The sequence below is a fragment of the Apis laboriosa genome, unplaced genomic scaffold (assembly GCF_014066325.1).
Source record: "Apis laboriosa isolate Shangri-la unplaced genomic scaffold, ASM1406632v1 scaffold25_cov139, whole genome shotgun sequence".
In the NCBI taxonomy this organism is placed as follows: Eukaryota; Metazoa; Arthropoda; class Insecta; order Hymenoptera; family Apidae; genus Apis; species Apis laboriosa.
Window position 1 is genome coordinate 798,131 of NW_025222552.1, and position 23,488 is coordinate 821,618.

At 23.1% G+C, this 23,488-nt stretch overlaps 2 protein-coding genes across 10 annotated transcripts in view; both read left to right on the plus strand.

The window, feature by feature from the left end:
* LOC122713632 overlaps window positions 1–2,707 on the plus strand; it is a 34,567-nt gene extending 31,860 nt beyond the window's left edge. The window contains exons 2-5 of the mRNA XM_043934265.1: window positions 1,049–1,367; window positions 1,440–1,592; window positions 1,658–1,802; window positions 2,025–2,707. Coding sequence (XP_043790200.1) covers window positions 1,049–1,367; window positions 1,440–1,592; window positions 1,658–1,802; window positions 2,025–2,633 — 1,226 coding nt within the window. The 3' untranslated portion in view covers window positions 2,634–2,707. The remainder of the gene's footprint in view (window positions 1–1,048; window positions 1,368–1,439; window positions 1,593–1,657; window positions 1,803–2,024) is intronic.
* A 2,136-nt stretch (window positions 2,708–4,843) lies between these two features.
* Window positions 4,844–22,820, plus strand: LOC122713627 (zinc finger protein 271-like). 9 transcript variants are annotated; one of them, XM_043934253.1, is made up of 12 exons: window positions 4,844–4,976; window positions 5,724–5,829; window positions 6,796–7,191; window positions 7,705–8,222; window positions 8,302–8,443; window positions 8,517–8,849; window positions 8,923–9,167; window positions 9,797–10,062; window positions 15,319–15,540; window positions 17,567–17,650; window positions 17,735–17,952; window positions 19,023–22,820. In XM_043934253.1, exons 2-12 carry the CDS (start codon window positions 5,779–5,781, stop codon window positions 19,494–19,496), a joined length of 2,949 nt encoding a protein of 982 aa, XP_043790188.1. In that variant the 5' UTR covers window positions 4,844–4,976; window positions 5,724–5,778; the 3' UTR covers window positions 19,497–22,820. The 9 variants fall into 9 exon arrangements, with proteins under 9 accessions (XP_043790188.1, XP_043790187.1, XP_043790184.1 ...); XM_043934252.1 differs by having other exon boundaries at window positions 6,796–6,903; window positions 6,985–7,191; window positions 17,567–17,952; XM_043934249.1 differs by having other exon boundaries at window positions 17,567–17,952.
* Window positions 22,821–23,488: the final 668 nt, after the last annotated feature.

Below are 23,488 nucleotides of genomic sequence, written 5' to 3' on the forward strand. Positions count from 1 at the left end.
ATTTTAATGAAAAGATAATTAAAAATAATAATTAAAAAAAAAGATAAAAACTTTTTGTATTTTAAAAGTATTTTATGATATTTTAAATCTAAAATATATTAATATATAATAATATTATAATAATATAATAATTAATATATAATATAATATATATTATTAATATAATATTATATATTATATATTATTATATAATATATTATATAATAAAAAATAAAATAATATACAAAAAATAAATATGTTATAAAAAAAATTTGTCCAAATTTCATAACATCATAAAATGTTTTATGAAATGCAAATAAAAATTACTAAAAATTTTAAAATACATTTTATGCTTTAAAAGTATTTTTTGAGAGAGAGAGAGAGAAATTAAATCCATTGAAAATTAATTGTATTTCATAAAATTTTTAGATAAAGAAATTATAATTTATTTATATAATTATAATATCATATATTTAAGATCTATATAAGAATAGATCTATAAATTGTAATGATTTTAGAAAAAAAAATTTATACTAATAATAATAACTTAAAAATTATATTATGAAAAAAATTATATATATGTAAATTACATATTACATTATATGTATACATATATTAAGAATATATATATACATTATATATAAAAACTTTTTCATTTTCTTTTTAATTAAGATACCATAATAAAATATTATTTTATATTAATATTCCATATATATAAAAATTAAATCTTATACAATATATATGTCAAATTTAAAACAAATTTAAAGCATTTCAAGCTATGGATCGAGATAAAAATTCAATTTACACGTTTTTCTCTTTCTTATAATGATTCATAAAATATCAGAGAATTTCTTATAGAAAAATAAAATGATTATTAAAATAAATTTATTATCAAAAATTTAAATATTACAAATAAATTCTATAAAATGTTTCTTACAAGTTTTCGAAATTAATAATATTTTTTATTATAAAGTTTGATTAAGAATAATTAAAAAATTTATTATATTTCTTTGAATTATGTACTTTTAAATATTTATTATTTTATGAGAATGTATTTTTATGTTTTCAGAATGTATTGAAGGACAAAGTGGTTGCAAAAGATGTAGAGATGGAACATGTGCAAGATGTGCAGTTCTTTTACATCAAGGTACTTGTGTTGATATTTGCCCACCAGGCCATATTGCAGATTGGTCAACTAGAGATGAATACATGGGAAAAATTTGTAAAGAAACAGGATATATGTTTGGATTTACTGGTAGTCAAGTAGCTATTTTGGTAGGAATTGTTTCTGGTGCAACTATATGTATTCTGATAATATTATGTGGAGCTATAATTGTACATAGAAGAAAAAAAAAAGCTACTAAATTAATCAAACAGTTTGAAGACAGGTATTTTATATATATGTAAAAAATATAATTAAAAATAAAAATATTAAAAGTTCTATTTCAATCATATTTTAGTGCAGAGAGAAGAGAATTTTTAAAACATTTGGCAATGTTGAGAGGAGAAGGCAATACATTTCTTTCCATGCTCAATGATACTAGAAAACAAGTTAGAGAATTATATTATTCTGGAAATAATGGAGATGGTGCTGTTGGAATACAAGCATATAGGTATAATTATATAATTAATATAAATTGACTGATATATTCTTTTTTATTATGATTATAATTTACAGACCAGTTCTACGTGATTTGGCAAGGATATTAGTTCTTATTAATAGAAGAGATGATGAAATACCAGTTCCTCCAGATGATTGGCAAAGACTTTTTTCATGGGCAGAAAGATTATTAAGGCGATATAAAAGGCATAGTTCTCCTGAAGTAAGATAATTAATTTCATAAAAATTAATTTTAAAAATATTATAATTTTAAAATGCTTATTACTTTAAATTTTTTTTCATGCAAGTCTCTAAAACATTTTGGTGAGTCATGCATGTTAAAAAAATAATTAGATATGTATAAAAAAAGATTATTTTTTAAATAAAATGACATAATCAAATTTATATATTATGAATTTTAAAAGATAATATTTTATATTTCAAGGTGGCTCAACTTGTAACATTCTTGCAACAACCAATAGTATCTGTCCAAATGAATTTACCACAGCAAATAACAATCACACAATCACTTCAATCTTATGAACCAAGAACCACTCCAACTAATCTGACTACATTCCAACCAAATGTACCACTTACAACATTTCAAGCAAGTGACAAATCAAGTATTAGTCCTGCTAGTTCCAGTCTTGGATATGTAAAAGACAGTCCTGTGAGTTCCAGTCTTGGACAGAATAGTTCTGGAGTTTATAATGAGAAACTTAGTCCAAATGGATCTAGCATAGGTCAAACAACTCCATTAGTATATGATAACCAAAAACTGAAACCTCCAAATACACATTTTCAAGAACTTGCTATTTCAACTTTTAATCATAGTTATAATACTGCTGCATTAACAGAATCTAATTGTACAATAGATGAATGCGAGGCAAATGGACTTGATCGCGAATTAAATCCTCAATGGGAATTTCAAAGTAGTACAGAGGCTGCTAATTATACTATTTTATCAGATTGGTCACCTGCTCGTGAATACCTCATTGATGACTTTACAATTCTTGGTTTCCGACCACAAGATGAAATTACCACAGAACTGTAAATAATATATAATAATATACATAATTTATATATTTTTTTATAATATTTGCTCATAAAGATACATTTTCTATACTAAAAAGACATATTTCATATTTTTTCATTGATTTTAAAACTATAATATTTGAAATTATTAAAAAAAAAATATTATATATCTTCATATTATTGAATTAATTTATTTGTATTTAATATATTTTCAATCATTTTCATAAAATGAAATTTTAAACAAATATATTATTATTCAATATATTGTTTTTTAAATGTTCAAATACATATAGAATGTTTTATAATCATGAAATAAGTTGAAATATTTTTTATATTAAAAAAAATAAAAAAATTTTTTATTATATTTATGAGACCAAAGCTCAATTTTTAAAAATAAAAATTTGAAAATTATATTTTTAATGCATATTATTTAAATATTAGATAAAAAAAACATATTGATTTTATCAATTCATTTTGACTAACTAATCGAACAACATTAAAAGAAAAATACATTTTAATTTATTAGTTTACATTTAAGTTTTAAGTTAACATAGCAGATATGAGATATAACGATATAATATGTCAATATCATGTTTTGATTCTATAATTAAAGAGTATACAACATAATTTAAAATTCAAAATTTTTTAAATTATATTTTTTTATTTCTTTTAGTTTAAACAAAATTATTCTGTATATAATTTTTAAAAAAAATCTATATATATATATATATATGATGTATGTATATATGTATGAATACGTATATGTAATGTATGTATTATGTACGTACGAATTTTTCGATAGAACGAATTTATAATGATACCAAATAATTATAAGCGTTTTGATTTAGATAATATTCTTTATTTAATTTTTATATTACGAATGTTTAATAATTATTATATAATTACTAGTCAATATTTTCTTTTATAAAATTGTGCCACAAAATTACATTCTTTGATCATTAATGTTTGAAATAAATTCATTTCAAAACATAGTTTTAATTAAGAACAAAATTAAAAACAATTTTAAATCTTTATTATAAATATTTTTTGTTCATATACCAACATATCATTATTATATAAAATATTATAATAAAATATTATCAGTATATACTGATTATTATTACAACACTTGTATGTTACATAAAGGACCAAAATGGTCAATTGTATGTAAAATGTATGTAAATGGTCAATTGTATGTAAATATTATTAATAACTGAAAGAGAATTATAAATATAATATATATATTCATAACATAATTAAAGTTTTTTTTTTTTATATTTTTAATCCTTTTCTGTACCAGATAAATTATATAATAATAATAATAAATTATAAAATAATAATAAATTTACTTTTTTTAATAATATTATTGTTTTGTACTGTTTACAATTTTAAAATCTCTTTTATTATATAAAATTCTATAATATAATATATAAATTTTATATTTTTTGTTTTTTATAAAAATTTAATGTTTTTATTGAAAATCATTGTTTAAAAAGAATCATATTTTAATTATAAATTATAAAATTAATTAAACAGTTTTTATCTATTTTTATTAGTTTGATAATATTGAATATTGAATTTCTCTTTCGTTATAAAAAATATTATATAAGTAATATATTTTATAAGAAGATATATAATCGTAAGAAAAGAAAAATTATAAAAGAAGAACAAAAACAATAAATATCTTAAATATATAATTGATTAATATTTAATAACAAATTATATTCATACTATTTTAGATTTTATTGAATTTCTAATTTGGCGGTTTTTGATACAGGAAGTGATCAAACGGCGCGCGCACTCGGATGCTGCGCGCGCATGCTGAATGAATTAACAAAGAGCACTTGACAAATTTCATTTTGCTATATTACGAATTAGATAGTTTATTTCCATATAATTTTAATAGAAATTTGTTTTCCATCGTAGCAAGTTTATTTATAGAATGATTTTTAAATAGAAATCGATCAAAAGATGGTTGACCAAATGATACCCTAAACGCGTAAGTTCCTGCGGGGTGGGCGAAGGACGCCATGACAGTCGTATTTTCTGTTAACTGCGAGCACGTATGCTCTTGCCAACGTTTTCGTGAAATTCTTGCCCAGTTTGACATCTATTTGGATCAAAATTGGCAAGCCCGTTTACTGAATTTGCCAAATTTTGCTTGGAATATATTCTGGAAGTGGAGGGCGAGGGCGCGTGGCCATTATCAGAGATTTGCTTGTGGGTACCCGTGGCGAGGTGAGACGTCGAGAGGTGGCGAAAGGCGTCCCCCCCTGCGTCGGGACGCGCGTCTCCCTGTATACGAGACGGCCTAGGGCCGACGAAGCGAGATGCCAGAACCGCCGACGGCACCGTACACCACGTGAGTTCACTTTCCGAGCTCTCTTGATTACCACTTCGGCCCTCTTGAATAGTTTCTGTAAATCCCCTTACCCCGAATCCCGAGGAACCTCCATCTTGTAGTCTCTTGTCCTCGTTCTACGAGTCACGATAATTGACGCGTCATATGCTTGAGACACCAGAAGATGGTGTCCGTGAACCCTCTCTTAAATACGAGAGGATATACGGCGAATCCTGGCAAATGTGGAAGCACAACTGCGTATTCATTCAAGCTGCTGGTACTCTAACATATTAATATTTCATTATCAATCTTTGCTGCCTTCAAAAGATAGTATCGGATGACTCACCCTTTCCCGCTCACTCGACAAAAAACTCTTAAATATCTATGAGGTTAAATTAATTACTTTCTTTTTTCTTTAAAATATCGATACTTTCTTTACTATATTAACCTAACACATGAGCATTATATAATGATAAGTATCCGCCCAATGATGTTTTGAGTTCATTGTATTCAGAAAGAGTTATTTCGTTTATTGGTATTAAACCAATTGATTTCGAGGTTAAATCACAAGATTTATTTTACTAGACAATTCCAACGCAAAGAGCAATATAGTTATTTTACTATATATAAATATATATAATTATATATTATATTTTCTTCTATAATAATATTAATTTCAATAATTTTTATTTCATAAATAATGATTATATATTATTAGATTTTATTTAAATATTTGTAAAAAATAATTTTGATTAAATTATTTTACAGGATGAAAAATGAAATATATCAAAAACATTTAATTAGCATCCTTCAGTGAATAAAAATGAATAGTGAGCAGCATGCATTGCCAGCGACTACGCAGGCACAACAAGAGGTAAGAATATTTTCAATACAGGCTATTTACCAAACCACAAATGCGCAACTAATATGTTAAACAGTTATAGTTTAAAAATACTATGAAGTAAATTTGAATATTCATTAAAAAATTCTTATAAATTTTTCTCTTATTTATAAAATTTATAAATGTTTAATTTATAAATTTTAAATTTATAATTTATAAATTTATAAATCTTTTAACAATTATGTATATATATATATATATATATATATATATATATAAAGTATTGTATGTATATATGCATATACATATATATATATGCATATATACATACGATACTTTTTATTCTAATGCATTAATTCTTTTTATAATATTTGTTACTACTTTTGTTTATAATTTTTATTTATGTCTGCTTATTTTTTTTTGTGCAGTTTTATATAATGTATGATTATTTGTGTTTGGCACTAAAAATCAGAATTATATGTAGATAATAAAATATTATATAAAATTTGTGATATTTTCTTTCTGAACTTAATTGCTTGTAGTAAATTTGTAAATGAAGTAGCTTTTGCTTGAATATTTTATATTTATCAGCTTGTTTTTTTTTGCAATATAAATATTTATAAAGCATATTTTTTTATATTAAAGAAATATTTTTTATATTAAATCTCTATAAATAGTATGATGTATTTATAATATTTATATACATTGTGCTATAATGTTAGATATAAAAGTATATAAACTTTTAATATTTAAAATGTTTATTTTGTAATTTAGATTTAGATATAATTGTATTTTAATTTTTGTTAAAATATAAATTTTATTTATAAGAATGAAAAATATTGGCTATGGTTGCACGAATTTAATAAAATTTAATTTGTAGTTTTTGTAATGCTGAAAATAAATTTGGAAATTAGCGCATTTGTCGATTGGATTTAAGCCTGGTGCATGCTATTGCATGCTCTATCAATGTTGTACAAATGTTTGAATGTATATCGGTAGGATGTAAACGCGGGTCAAAGTGGTCGTCCTTCATACCCAGGTGGTTTGGCTACAGCAACCAATCTTGGCAATGTAGGGAGTACCCCGCATTCATCCGCGGACCTGCGTGTAGGTACAGCTGTAGCGTTAGCCTCCTCGGTAGCTAAATATTGGGTCCTCACCAATCTCTTTCCTGGACCGCTACCTCAGGTCTCAGTCTATCATCATTCCCACCACAACTCCTCACATAGGAGTAGTGGAAGTGGAGAGGCATCTTCCAAAGAATCAACCTCTTCATTGAATCAAGAAATGGCGTTGACTTCCAATTCGCATCATCAGTCAACACCTACACATCATCATCATCAGCCTTCAGTTAGCAGTAGCAGTCATCATAGTTCTTTACAACCAAATCCACAGGTTTGTTTTCTTAGAGATATGTGATGACTAGTTATTGAGTGTAGCTTATAAATGATCCAGGTTTAGTATCCGCATTTGTAGAAGTATGGTAATATACTGTGATATATTATAATACTATAAGTGTGAGTAGAAAATAAAATTGCTTGTAATATACATACACATGGAATGCTTGCACATTTATAATTTAAAATATTGCTTTTACATTATAGTTTTTTTTATATTATTTTTTCTTTTTAATATTTCATGTATAATTATATGCCAATTGTTATAATAAATATGTATGCGCACGCGCGCGCGCGCACACACACACACACACACACAGATACTATTTTCAACTATTACATTTATTATCTAATTTATAATAATTTATAAAATGAAAAGAATATAAATAAAAATTATATTTTATTATTAATTTGATGATATTTTAAACTTATCTAATTGTTTACTTATAATTTATAATTTATTTGTATCAAGAAAGAATATGATAATATTTTTTATTTGTATTTTATTTAGCAGATACCAGTTTCTCTACCAGGCCTTAATTTAGACGGAGCACATATACCTGCCAGTGTCAGTCATTTACAGGCAGCTCATGCACAAATGCAACAACAAATGCAGGCAGCCCAACAACAACAGCTGCATCAGCAGCAACAACCTCAACAACAACAACAACAACAACAACAGCAGCAACAGCAATCTCATCATCAAATACAAAATCATCAAAATGCTCAGAATAGTGGACCAACTGCACATAATCAAAACGCACAGAGAGATGATAATAAAGTGAAAGATGAAGGTGGAAGTTGCACTACTGAACGTTGCAGTGACAATCAAGTTCACTGTCAAGTTCAATGTGATCTCCAATTACAAACATCTCAAGATTTGCAACAAAGCCTTATGCAACAACAGCAGCAGCAACAGCAACAAATTGGTGTGAATATAAGTGGAAATTCATCAAGTGAAGGTGGAAGTCAAAATAATACAGAAAAACCTGAGAAAGAAAAAGAGCTACGTCAATTAAATATGACGCAGTATGTTCATATAATTTACATATATATTAATTTCAATAATTTTTGTAGCTTGATAAACAATATTATAATTTTTATGTAGATTCCAAGTACCAGATTTAAAACCAGGAGGTCATATGATGGATGTAAGAACAGCTGATGGTTCAGTTGTAAAAATTAGTGCTGGAAATGAACAAGATTTAGCAAAAACGCTTGGTGTTGAAATGGTGCAAAATATGTATAAGGTGAGAAATAATATGTTGTAAAATATAGAATATATCTTATATACAATTGCACAATTTTTATTATTTTCTACAGGTAAATGTCGAGGATATTAATCAACTTTTAGCATATCATGAAGTATTTGGAAAATTACAAAGTGAAATAGCAGCCGGTACAACCTTAGTTGGAAGTACAGTTCCTACCCAAACAGTTACCACTATACAAAATGGAACTCCAATTGTGCAACAAGTTCAGTTAAATAAGTTCGATATTAAATCAAGTGATGGTGAAGCTACACCAGGACCAAGCGCTTCGCCTGTATCAGTTGGAAGTCATGCATGTGAAATATGTGGAAAAATTTTTCAGTTTCGCTATCAACTTATTGTTCATCGTCGATACCATACAGAAAGGAAACCTTTTACTTGTCAGGTATGTAATAAAAATTTTTAGTTTATTTTGTTTTATTTAATAGAGACAATTTAAAATTCTTTGAAATTTTTAGGTGTGTGGGAAGGCCTTTTTAAATGCAAATGATTTAACACGACATGGAAAATGTCACTTAGGTGGATCTATGTTTACTTGTACAGTTTGTTTTCATGTGTTTGCAAATGCACCATCTTTGGAACGTCATATGAAACGACATGCTACAGATAAACCCTATAATTGTACCGTATGTGGAAAAAGTTTTGCAAGAAAAGAACATTTAGATAATCATACACGTTGTCATACTGGAGAAACACCTTACAGGTAAATTTATTTTATTTTATTGAAATTCATATAAATTAATAAAAATAATTATAAAAAATAAATTTAAAATATTTTTGTTATTTTAACATTTCGAATTTTTGATTTAAATTTAATTTTAATTTAGATTTTAATTAAATAAATAATTTATCATTTAGTTTTTAATTTTAAATATTAGTATTATAATTTCTAATATTAATAATATATAATATGTTAATATCATTAATAATATATGTGAGAAACATTTAGAGAATTGATTTCAGAGATTGAAACAAACATAAAAATTTGAAGCTTATTTATTATTAAATTATTTATTATTAATTAAAGCTTATTATTTATTAAATTATAATTTAAATTTATGTTAAATGAAGCAAAACAAATGAGCGGAATAGCAATATGATAAAAATAGATCTATTTTATTCTATTTTATTTCATTTAATGCAAACTTTAATTACTTATAATTTAATAAATCTTAATCAGTATTTTTTAATCAACTTTTTGCAATGTTTAGTCTCTAGAATTGAATTATGAATATGAATGCATGCAAGCACAATTTTTAATTATTTATTTAAATAGAAATAAAATTGAAATTATTTTATATCTATATAATGTTATTATTTTATACTTTATAGGTGTCAATATTGTTCAAAAACATTTACTAGAAAAGAACATATGGTAAATCATGTTCGTAAACATACGGGTGAAACTCCTCATCGATGTGATATTTGTAAAAAAAGTTTTACTCGCAAAGAACATTTTATGAATCATGTTATGTGGCATACGGGAGAAACTCCTCATCATTGTCAAGCTTGTGGCAAGAAATATACACGTAAAGAACATCTCGCAAATCATATGCGTTCACATACCAATGACACACCATTTCGCTGTGAAATTTGCGGTAAGTAATTTATTTTTCCAATAATTTAAAATATACATATACATATATCATATGCATCATATATATGCATATACATATATACATAATACACTATTTACATACAATTTCTTGTATATTATAAGTTATATTTCAATGAGTATTTTATATGTTATGCATAAAAAGTCATTGATCAGTATTTTTATAATTTTGACAACATATTATTTTTTTAAATTTCAAGATCATTTTCATTATTTTATATTATATATCAATTTTATATTATATATCAAATTTATTTAAAATATTAATCATTAATAATAATGTAATTTTTATTTTTAGCATTTTTGATAAAATTTTAATTCTTTATTTTACCATATATTAATGTCAAAAAATGATAATATTATTCTATGAAAATAAAAAATAAAAATTTATATAAAATCTTTAATATATGATATAATCTAAAACTTGTTAATGTATTGAATTTTTATATGAATTTTGTTTAACTTAATCAAAACTTAAAATCTTTTAATAAAGTGATCTTGAAATTTTCATAATGATATGAAAAAAGATAAATATTATGTATTTGCACAATGAAATTCAATAATTTTTTTTAGCAATTTTTCAATAAATAAATATTATAATTAAAAATATAGGTTATCCAATATGTAGCTTTATTTTATAAAAAGAAATTTAATACAGAACAAAATTTAAAATTCGAATATTCATTTTAATGTGATATATATCAAATATATAATATATATCAAAATCTTCTCAAAATTATAAAATATATAAAATATATAATATATTATGTATAAATGATTATAATTAGAAAATTTTTGTAAAATTATACTCTTATTATAAAAATTGAATTATACTCTTATTATAAAAATTTTTCTAGAACTATTTTTACTATTACTTAATAGATATCCAAAAATATTCAAAAAAATTTAATTTATTCATTGTAAAAATTTACTAATTAAAAATAGTTATTAAAAAAAACAAGCTATATATAAAATGATAATATTAAATTGATCAATATTATCATTATATAATATAATTATATAACTTTTTTTTTTTTTTTTTATTAATCAAAACAATAATTAATGGGGCGATTCCAAAACATTTTTAAAATTAATGATAAAGAATTATATAGAATATAATATTATTAGTTAAATTTTATTTTTGCTTCAAAAACATCTGTCACACATTATGATATATCACATGGAATGAGTTTATAATATGCATGAAAACATAATTTTTAATTTTATTTCTTTAATATAGTATTTATTATAATTAAGGTAAGTTCTGACTTCAAATATTGATTGATAATTAATATTTTAATATTCAAAGAATTATTAGAATAAACTTTTATTACTATGTGAATATAGATATTAAAGAAATATTATTTTAATAAAATAATATATAAAATATTTTAATAACTGAAATATTTATATATCTTTTTTTATGTTTTTCATTTAAAATTAATTATATTTCTTATGCATTTGATTTGTTAGATTTTTTAAGAATATTTAAAAATAAATGGTAAGAATATTCAAAAATAAATAGTAAAAAAATACTATATTAAAGTATATTAAAGAAAGAAATAATAAAGAAATATTCTTTAAAATCCTATATTCTTTAAAATATATATATATATATATTTAGATTTCTATCTATGTTTTTAATGTAGTGTAACATTGTATTAATTCATAAATAAAAATGCACATATTTATAATTCATAAAATATAATTGGACAGATAGATGGTTCTACATTTAAAAATAAAATAATAAAGAATAATATTTTTTCATTTAAAACTTTGTTTCGAGTAAATTGTATTTGAAAATTTTTCAAATTAATTAATCGTGAATTTAACTTAAATTTAATTCTGAATACATATAATTTGATTAGTAAACGTTTATTCTATATATAAATATAATATTTGAAATAAAATTTCAAAGATTTTCAAGATTGGTTGTTGAGGAAATTAAATTTAAAAGTTCAAAAATAAACATATTTAAAAAATAGTATTTTACATGTAAGAATTGACTAACATTTAATTTCAATTTTTTTGAAAAGAATTTGAATAAAATTTTTTCTATTTTGCATTTATTATTTATTTACGATATAAAATAATTAATCAATTAATAATTCTCTTATATTTAATTAAGAATTTTTATTTTTTTCTTACATTTAATAAATTTTCAAACTTACTTTTTTGAAAAAGCAATAAAAAAAATATTAAATCTTTTTTCGAGATTTTTCATCATATAAAATCACTCTCCTTGTTTGTTTTAACATTTTTGTTTTAACATTCTTACATGCAATTATTTACATTAATATTCAGATATTATCTTATTACCTCTAAATTTGTTATTTTTTATGGCAAAAAATCATTTAAATATCTCATTGTTTATTATAATATAAGAAAATATGAATCAATAATTATATCAATAATTAATGAATTTGTAAATATATTAATAAATTTTTTGATATTTATTTATATAATAGATTTTAAAGAGAAAAATATTATGTTAAAAATATTATATAAAAAAATTCTTTTAATCGCATCAAAATATTTAAATATAGTTATCAAATAAAAAAATAAATTATAAAATTCATATTTTTTTCATAAATTTTATAAGCAAGTATTTCTTTATCATAAGGTATTTATTATAGTATTTATTAATATTTTGAAAATATAACACAAATTTGTTTAAATTTGTGTTATTATATAAAATTCTATTTTACAAATAAATGTCATTATTATGACAAAAAATTGTTTATATATTTACAAATTTAAATAATACAAATATTTTATATCATAAGCAGTATAATATCGTATAAATTAATGTTGATAAATATTGTATATAATAATATTGAAAATGTTATTGAATATTTATTATTAATTTAATTTTTTAATTTGTTTTGCAATTAAATATAAAAATATAAAAAAATTGAAAAAAAAATCGAAAAAATGATTGCGCATCTATCTATTTATCTATCTCTTGTCATAGGTCGCGTATTCTTTTACAAAAATGACTTTTTAACGACCTTCGAATTATCAGCATGTTTTGATTGACTTATATTATTTTTTTTAGTATTCGTTACTATTAGTGACGGATTATTTACTGCCAAGTATATATCTATACTTTACCACATACTTCGATGTCATCATTTATTTCGTAAATCTAAACGGTTGGTATTGCAAACAAGTTTATTCGTCAACAAGATACAATTTTATTTTCTTGAATTTCTTTTCAAACTTTTCAAACTTTTCTTTATTTTCGATCATAATTTTTATCAATTTTATTTAATCAATTAATTTAATAAATAGTAATTTAAACATATTAATTCAATTCACATATTCAAATTTAAATATATTAAGATTTTCTTCGAGAATTTGAATATTATATATTATTATAGTTTCATATAATTTTTTGAAATCAAATCCAGAATTTTATTATTATAACATCATAATTTGATTTACAAAAATTAAACAAATATTTGTTAAATATAACTATTTAAAACGTTAAAATGCTGATTTCTGAAAATTAGTTATTATCCCTGATAATGAATTATGTCAGAATTCAAAAATTAACAAAGAATAATTTTTCACTTTTTTTTTTTATCTAATATATCATAATTTAATAGTTCAATTTATTGTATTATTAAGATTTTTATTATAAATGTATTTTTAAATTTCGAACGATCGATATTTTGCATATTCAATTTATTAAAGATATTTTTAATATGTGGAAATAATAAATTTTCTGTGTCCCATATATTATATATAATCATTTTATTTTATATTTATTAAAAATATCAAAAATATAACATATATATGTTTATAATATAAATATATAATATAATATAAAAAAATATATATATAAGTCTATATTGTTAATATATATTATTCTATATTTTATTTTTAATTACAATTATACATAATATTAAATTACAAAAAGAAAGTTTTTAATTCTTAAAAAAATAACATGTTACAATATAAAAGCATATTATAAGTATTATTTATAAATATCTTTGGCATTATCTTTGTGCAAATTTAATTTAATATTAAAGTATTCTTTTTAATCTTTTAATTTCAAAAATTAAATAATAAAAATTATTTATTCATTTCATATAATTATAAAATAATATTTAAAAATTATTCAATATTCAATGATTTTCAACAATTTATTGATTTTTTATTGTAATTAATGTATTTATGGTTTCGTAACTACTTCATAATTTATAATCTTGAGATATTATAGAAAATTATAAAAATAGTATAATACTTAATTTAATATTCATCACACTTTATAATAGAAACTCCATCATTTTTTCCATTTTTTTTGCACTTGATGATTGATTGTATATAATCATTCGTGTAATCCTTCAAAGTTCATTTCTTTTTCAATCCATTAATCTTTGTGAAATTATTATTGGATAAAACATATGTTAAATTTTAAAAATATCGTCCATAAGTCAGTTATTTTAAATAAAAATTGAACATTTTACACTCTTCTGAAATTCCTTTTTTCGAAATAAAATATACATAATAAATATATAGATAAATAATAAAGATTTTTCACGATATGTGCTTTTTTGTTCACGTTTCGTTATATACTCTTTGAATTTTAATTGCAAACAATTTTTAATTTTATAATGTTGTGATTTACAAATCCTATTTCTAAGAAATTATTATATATTCAATTTAATTATATAAATTACACATACTCCATTCATTATCTATTTTTATCTATCATTTGCTCACATTGATTATTTTATACTTTCATTCGCTCAAATTTATGTGTATTCGTTTTATTTTCGCATAATTCATTTTCCCACATTTATTTAAATTTATAATATATATTTTTTATATATTTTTCAGTAAAACATTGTAAAATACAAAGATAGCACCAACTGCAATATTCAGAAACAACAGTCGATTGTAACAATTTTTGATTATATAAAATTAAATAAAATAGAGAAGAACATGATTCTTTTGTTTATCTCTAACGTTTTCATCGTTTAGATCGATAGAATTTTGTCATAATACTAAAGAATTAATCATCTTGGAATCGTCCCATATATGTATGTACATGTTATATATTTATATATTTAAAAGTTTAATTACAGTCTGATTTCGTATTACAGTTTAATCAAAACATTGGTGTTTTTTTTTTTTTTTTTTTTTTTTTTTTTTTTTTTTTTTTTTTTTTTTTTTTTTTTTCTTTTCTTTTTTTCTTTTTTTTTTGGTTCTTTTATCGCTGCGAATACAGGTAAGTCGTTTACGAGAAAGGAGCACTTCACGAACCACATAATGTGGCATACGGGTGAGACGCCGCACCGCTGTGATTTCTGCTCGAAGACATTCACACGAAAGGAGCATCTTTTAAACCACGTTCGCCAGCACACGGGTGAGTCTCCACACCGATGCGGCTTCTGCTCCAAATCGTTCACCAGAAAGGAACACCTTGTTAACCACATCCGCCAACACACAGGTGAGAGCGGTTGGCAGATGTCCACTTCACGGACAACCGATTGTAATATTTGTCTCTAAGAGTAGTAGTTTTATACGTGATTAGAAAAATCATATTTAGTTAAGAAACACGAAATTTAGGTTACTTACCATATTCACCATATTCATATAATAACGTATCATATAACACATTATACCGAAAATTCGTTCGTGTATTCGTCTAAATCTAAATTAATCCATTGTCTAATGTCCTAATTGCATCGAAAAAAAAAAATCGTTCAAATGCATTTTGCTTTCAAACGCATAAACATACACGCATATAGAGTCACTCGATTTCGCTTCTCGATTTTTAGCTATGATTTGCATATTTGCATGAGAATAAAATAGACATCCGTTCGTGTACATATTTCTTTTCTATCTTTTTTTCTTTTTTTTTTCTTTTTTTCTTTTTTGCTTTTTGTTTTTCAATTTTTATATATTATATATTATAGAATCATATATAATAATATATCGGGAAATAATGCGTTCATCGTTCGTGCATAACAATTCACATTGTGTCTAACTAGCAATTAGCTTTGACCGATCACGATTATCCTATTTCATCATCGAATCCTAGAGAGACATTTACTGTTCTGCCTAATACACCGCTCTCATACATGCTTTTTATTAACTATTTCAGAACCTTCTGCTAAACAAAACGTTCTTATAATGTCTTTACGTTGCAGAAACGTTTTTTATTACTTGATTTATTGTTTTTATTTTTTTGTTTTTTTTTTTGTTTTTTTCTTTTTTTGTTTCTTTTTTTTATATTAAGATTGCATAGATCCATTTTCATTTTCATTTCATTTCGTAGGTAGTAAATTCTTAACAAGATTTAATTTAATATAAAAAAATATATATAATCATGTTATAAAATAGTGATTTATAATTCTTTCTTATTTCTTGTTATTTTTTAAGCATTCAAAGTTGTAACATCTTAAATATACTGTTATACGAATTTAATTTTTCATCGATGCAACGCATAGAAAAAACAATATTAAATATTAATTTAGTATATTTTACTTTACATTTATTTATATTTTACATTACTATAAAAATAATTAAAATTAATTAACAAAATTAATAAAAATTTATTTCTAAAGATTAATTTTTTTAATTTTTTTATTTTTTATTTTTCATATTTATCTATAATTCTTGGAAAATTCAAAAATATTAATTAAATAAAAAAATAAATTTTAAATAAATTTTAGAAATTTATGATATTAAAAAATATTTTAAATGTATATAATCAATGCATATATATTTAATAAGATAAATTGATGATTATATAAATTAAACTTCAATCAAATTATTTATTTATAGCTTTTCCAATATAAATAGAAACGAAGAATATAATAAAATATTTCAGATAAAAATTGGAGAATATTAATATTTATTTGATATTTTGATAATCTTAATATCCATGTACACTTTAATGAATAATAAACAGATTTTTTAATACTTCAATACATATTATATATATTTCTATAAATTCAAAATACAATTGATCAATATATCGAAAAATAGATATAATGATAAGTAAACATTTGATAAATAAACATTATGATTTTAATATAAATTATATTGATCTATTAAATAAACAATTGTACAATGTTATTAAAAAAGATTATTAAAAGATATAATTATATAATAGAAATAAATCCATATAATTATATACATGAATATAATAATATAAGAAAAAAAAAAGATATATGTATTGAAGTAAAGATAATCCAATGCGTATTTTGATTTAAAAAAATATATATAAATTCTTTCATTTTTTTCAAATTTTATTTAAGATTTAAAATTTAAAACATATTTAAAAGTTTGTTATTTATATATTGCAATATTAAAAAATCAAAATCAGAGATTAATGTTATTGTTAAATATATATGTCTAAAATATTTTTATCTATATGTTGCATCGGGGAAAATTGATTGAATTTATAAAATTAATCATGATTGGTTGGAAAAGTAAAAGTCGCGGTATCGTTGCTTAATGTTACGCAGGAGAGACGCCCTTCCGCTGTCAGTACTGTCCGAAAGCATTTACGCGGAAGGATCATCTGGTGAACCATGTCAGGCAACACACGGGTGAGTCACCGCACAAGTGCCAGTATTGCACCAAATCCTTCACGAGGAAGGAACATTTGACAAATCACGTGCGTCAACACACAGGCGAATCGCCACATCGATGCCACTTCTGCTCCAAGTCATTTACTCGTAAGGAGCATTTGACGAATCATGTGCGAATCCATACTGGTGAATCACCGCATAGGTGTGAATTCTGTCAGAGAACGTTCACCAGGAAAGAACATCTAAATAATCATCTCCGTCAACATACTGGAGATTCATCGCACTGTTGCAATGTATGCTCGAAACCATTTACAAGAAAGGTAGGTTTCGATATGTATATTTATTCTAGATGAATAAAATATAGAGTATTCTATTTGAAAAAAATATATAAAAAACATAAAATTTGTTCATATAAAGTTTTGTCTTCGAGGATATTTACTTCAAATAATTGTTTGATAAGTGTAGATGTAATTACGTTTTAATATAGTAAACTTCACTGTATATTTATATTTGTATTTGTTATTCAAGTAATATATTTATTATTTTTTAATACTTATTTATTATTATTTATTTATTATTATTATTATTTATTATTATTGAAAATATAAAAAAAATATCGGAATAAATTAAATATTAAAATATTAAATTGCATTCTCACAGAAACAACAAAGATTTTTTTTTATAATTTTATTATGTCAATTATAAAAATATAGAATTTAAAAATTTATAATGTGATCTTTTAGCGGATTTTTGAAAAAATTATGAAATAATTATCATATATATATATATGTTCCTTGATATCATTTAAATATATTTTCATATTTCTAATGTACATACATATAAATAAAATGCTCAAAATAGTAATGTAAAATATTTTATTTATATTTTATGTTATATAATTATATAATTAATAAAAAAAATATAGAAGATACGAATATTTGAGGAATGATAAATATTTAAAGAGTACAATGTTTTAAAGATGTCGTCCATCGTTAATAAAACATCATGCTTCATTCAATTCATAAGTCTTCGATTTTCTAATATCTAGATTTACTCGAAACCATATTTTTTATTTGTTCTTTATTTCATGTTTGATATCGATAAATGCTACAACTCTAAAAAATAAGTTTTTTTCATTTATCATTCATTACTTGATTTGCGTCTAAACTTGTTGCTGACAAAAAATACAATTTTGAAATCGAAATAAAATCCAAATGTTGCTTATTATATTACTTTAATATAATATTTTTAAAAATTTGTTTTCTGGAAATATTTGGAAATAAATTTCTCTTTTAATGAAAACGCAGTTTTAAATTTCACTCTATTTCATTGTCACAATACGATAAATATTACACAATCTCATCAAAATGTTTTAAATTTTTTGTTATAGGAACATCTCGTAAATCATATGCGATGTCATACTGGTGAACGTCCGTTTGTATGCACAGAATGTGGCAAAAGTTTTCCCTTAAAGGGTAATTTACTTTTCCATATGCGCTCGCACAATAAAGGCAGTAATGCCGAGAGACCGTTCCGTTGCGATCTTTGTCCAAAAGACTTTATGTGCAAAGGGCATTTAGTATCTCACAGACGATCGCATTCGGATGAACGACCGCATAGTTGTCCAGATTGCGGAAAAACATTTGTTGAAAAGGGCAATATGCTTAGACATTTGAGAAAACACGCGGCGGAAGGGCCACCAACTCAAGTTAGTACTTCTTCTGCAATTCCTCAGTCCGGTGTTTTGCCAATTCCGGCAGCAGCAGTTCTTGTCGGCCATCCTTTGGCGCCCCCTGCACCACCTGTAGTGCCGCAACACACTGTGGTTGTGCCTACTCCACCAGGTGTATTGACCTCCTATTAAACCAAATCAAGAGAGCAAGCATGTAAAGAAAAAAACAAAAAAAAAGCATTTTTCATAAGAAGAAGAGAAAGTGAGTGTATACATGATGAATGTCTGTGTTTGTTGATTAATGAAAGTGCACCGTTTGACTGTTTATTTTTTTTTCTTCTTCTTTCTTTTTCTTTTTCTTGTTCGACTGTTCTTTTCCCAAAACGGAAGAAGAAAAAGACTATTGAAACTTGCAGTTTCTACGGGCACGAAAGTGAGTTGATTGATAAAGTGTTATTGTGCGATAGAAAAATCGTTATGAATCGTGACTATAGCACCCCATTATTCACGTTTCAAACATTTTTATCGCAATACTCGTCTGTTGCTAAATACAGAGAAAACGAGAGAAAGATTTATATGAACTTCATCAATTTTGAAGAGTTAATCGTGCTGCTACGAACAATAGCAGTGTATTATCCAAAGTTTGAATTTTTTTGTTTTTGTTTCTTTTTTTTTTTTTTTTTCCTTTCTTCTGTATAATAAATATAATAGATCTTTTATGAAGAAAAAAAATATTCATTATGTGTTATCGAATTCCACGCATTGAATGTCGTTGCGTTGGAATCGATGCTCGGGTCTTTGCGATTCGATAATGGGCACACGTAACTTTGCTATTAATTCGAATATAATTAAAATTAACTGCGGTAACGATATAACGCTGTATTAGTTTTATACAATAATTTCGTGTAAAGAAGAGAAACAAAAAGGAAAAAGTAACGAAATTAATGTATTTACTAGTTAAAAAAAAATAAAATTCAGCGTGATATAATGTAATATATGATATACCTCTGAAAGATTGTATAATCGTAATTTAAAAGATTTATCGGGTAGTTTGCTTGGAGTACAAAGTGTATTTGTGATTCAAATTATGTGCAGTTTCCTATATTTTCTGTCTAAATTAAATATCTCGTATATTTTATAAAAATTTTTTTATTTATATAAAAAAATTTCTTATATAAAAAATCGTTATTGGGAATGGTTATAAAATTATATTTACATCCACCACTTTATTCAGTATCATTAATCATTTTACATTAAAATACATTTTGTACTATTACTTCCATAAAGCAAAAATTGGCTAATTTCGTTAAATATGGAGTGGTATTTCTTATTTCTAATCATAGATATTTTTAAGATTATAATTCTGAAAAAGATTTTTTTTTTCTATTTTTAATTAAACAAAAAGCATTATAAGTTTGCTTTTTCTATATATTTGTCTCTAGAAATAGAGAAACATTTCTATACAAAATCTAATATCATAATAATAAATATATCATTTTATTATTTCTGTAAAAAGAATTCTACGTAAACGTGAAAAAGATAACAATATATATTATAATAATTGATATTATTCGATTTATTTAGATATTTGTGTTTACTTATTTGGCGTGTAGTTTTCTTTAATAAAAAAATTATATTTAAAAGAAGCACTTTAAAAAAACGATTGATTAGTATGGATTGTTTTATTAAAACGGATCCGGATATCGAATTAAAATATCGTGTCAATTGTCCGTTTTAGCTATAGTCAATTGTTTTCTTTTTTTTTTTAACTCTTCTTGTTTAATCATAATTATCGTAATCAAGTGCAATATATTTTTGCGAATTTCACTAAAGCGTTTACCCGCAGCAAATACCAAGTTTTAATACATCAGATCTTAAGTAATAAAAAAAATAAACGAAAAAAATAAATAAATAATCAGACGATAGCAATTCAATACTTTTTTATGTATAAATATAGGGACAAGTTTTGATCATTTTGATTTTTTAAATTAATTTTAAACGTTTAACGACATTTACGTTTCACCTTTGAAAAAGAAAAATATTATTGTCTCTAGCGATCTTGTAAGGCCATGTATTTCATATTTACATATTAAGGGTAAAAGATAAAAATATCGTAAGCTTGGTTTTGCGACAATGTTGTTTAATGCTTTAAGTTACCTGAATATATCGTATATATTTGAAAGATCATTTAACACCAAATTTTTAAAATGTAAAACAAAAAAACAAGTAAAAAAAAATCTTATAATTGCATATTAACGATTGTTGCATTATCAAGCTTATCCTAATTATGTATATTATAATGATAACAACTACTGAAATATAGACATGAAAAAGATGATAAATTTATTAACGCGCGTGCATGCGTCACATGGAGTTAAATGAACGATATCGTTCATCACTCCGTAGAAATCTAGATTAATATATTATGATAAATATATCTAAGTATATTCAAACAGTTAGATATTACGTACTATTTAAAAAAAAAAAGAAAAAAAAACAAGAAAGAAAAAAATAATGAGGGAAAAATTAATGAATATTACAGGGTCACTTTATCAGTGACACACAAAATATATGTCACATATGGAGCGTAAAATTTTCATATTATATTCGTAGAAAAAGAAAAAGAAATATATAAAGAAAATGAAAAATGGTAATAGAAAGGAAACGTATAAAGTATGCATTGTGCAAAGATACATCTAGAGAGGTAAAACAAATATATATATGTATAATATATATTGCTCACGCGTATATACATTATGTATATATATGTTGTACACGAATATGAAAAAGAGATAAAGAAAACTATGATGCCGTAGCGAAAACACTTGATACAAGTAATTTTTCCAACAATACATGTAAAGAATTCCTCTATAATTTATTCGTGGCATCGCTCCTTGTAATTTGCTAAAAAGTCTAACAAGGAATAAATAGAAATAATGTTTATATGAATAATTATTATTATCTTATTATTATTGATAATATTATTATTATTATTATTATTATATTATTGATAAAATTATACGTTACAAGAATAAAATTAAGAGTTGGTTCATGCTTTTAAGAGATTTAGTTTCGTGCTTGTTCTAAAAATAGCAAGCAAATATCAGATCCAATCGTTCCCTTTGAATCAAAGTAACTTTATAAAATATATTAGTGAAATAGATGTTATTTTATTTTTTCACTAACAAACACGATTTATTATTTTTGTGTATAATTTTTAATAAAATTTCTATCTAAATGATCTTATATTTCTTGACAGAGATAAAAATCATTTGAATGGAAACGCTTTGATTCAAAGTGAAGTATGATGGTGAAGGAAAAAATTCAAAATATGATTTACTTTAGATAGAATGAAATATGTATAGAATTTTATTATGCACCATTGTAATATTATGTATCCCAGTTGTGACACAATATACACTGGTGTTATGTTAAATGTGAATATTACGTGTTCTGTCTTATATGTAATAATTTCCCATGCTTTAATTTTATTTTGAATAAAATTTTTAGCATAAATCGATAATGTTGTGATAACAAGGATTCATAAATTCAAAATCAATCAATCGATATTTTATAATTCTAAAAGATGTAACATTTCTTTTGACACACGTAAAATATACAAATAAAATAATAATTAATATTATATACAAGATGTTAAAGTTTAAGTGAAATAGCAGAATATCTTGTTGAAATAAAAAGAAGTTGAAATTCTCAACAAAAAATTAAAAATTTTATTATTCAATTCAAAAAGAGATATTTTGTCTTGCAGAAAGATTTTAAAATCAATTTCATTTTCTTAAATAGAATCATTTATAATATATTAATTGATTTCTCTAGGCATTCTTTATAAATTAATATAAATCTATTTATGTTTAAAAATTATTGATTTAGCTATTTTAATTTAAATATTTCGCTTTTATTTTGCTATTATTAGAATTCGAAGATATATCGCATTTCGTAGTCAAACAGATAAAAACACACACATTAAATAATAGAAAATATAAGCAATTCAACATAAGATAATAAAGACGAAACAAAAAAATTTTATTATTTAAAATTAGTTAGATTATTCTTTGATTCTTCTTCAAAAATTTATGAATGTTTTGATAAAACTTGAAAACTTTTAATAAAACAAATTAAAATAACGAAATAAAGAATTTAAATTAAATAAAATATGTAAAAAA

Excerpts from the sequence above, each read along its gene's own strand:
- LOC122713627 (XM_043934249.1), top strand. The coding sequence starts at position 5,779 with ATGAATAGTGAGCAGCATGCATTGCCAGCGACTACGCAGGCACAACAA. Across the intron at positions 5,830-6,795 it reads CTACGCAGGCACAACAAGAG|GATGTAAACGCGGGTCAAAG; the intron begins GTAAGAATATTT and ends GTATATCGGTAG. Across the intron at positions 7,192-7,704 it reads CTTTACAACCAAATCCACAG|CAGATACCAGTTTCTCTACC; the intron begins GTTTGTTTTCTT and ends TATTTTATTTAG.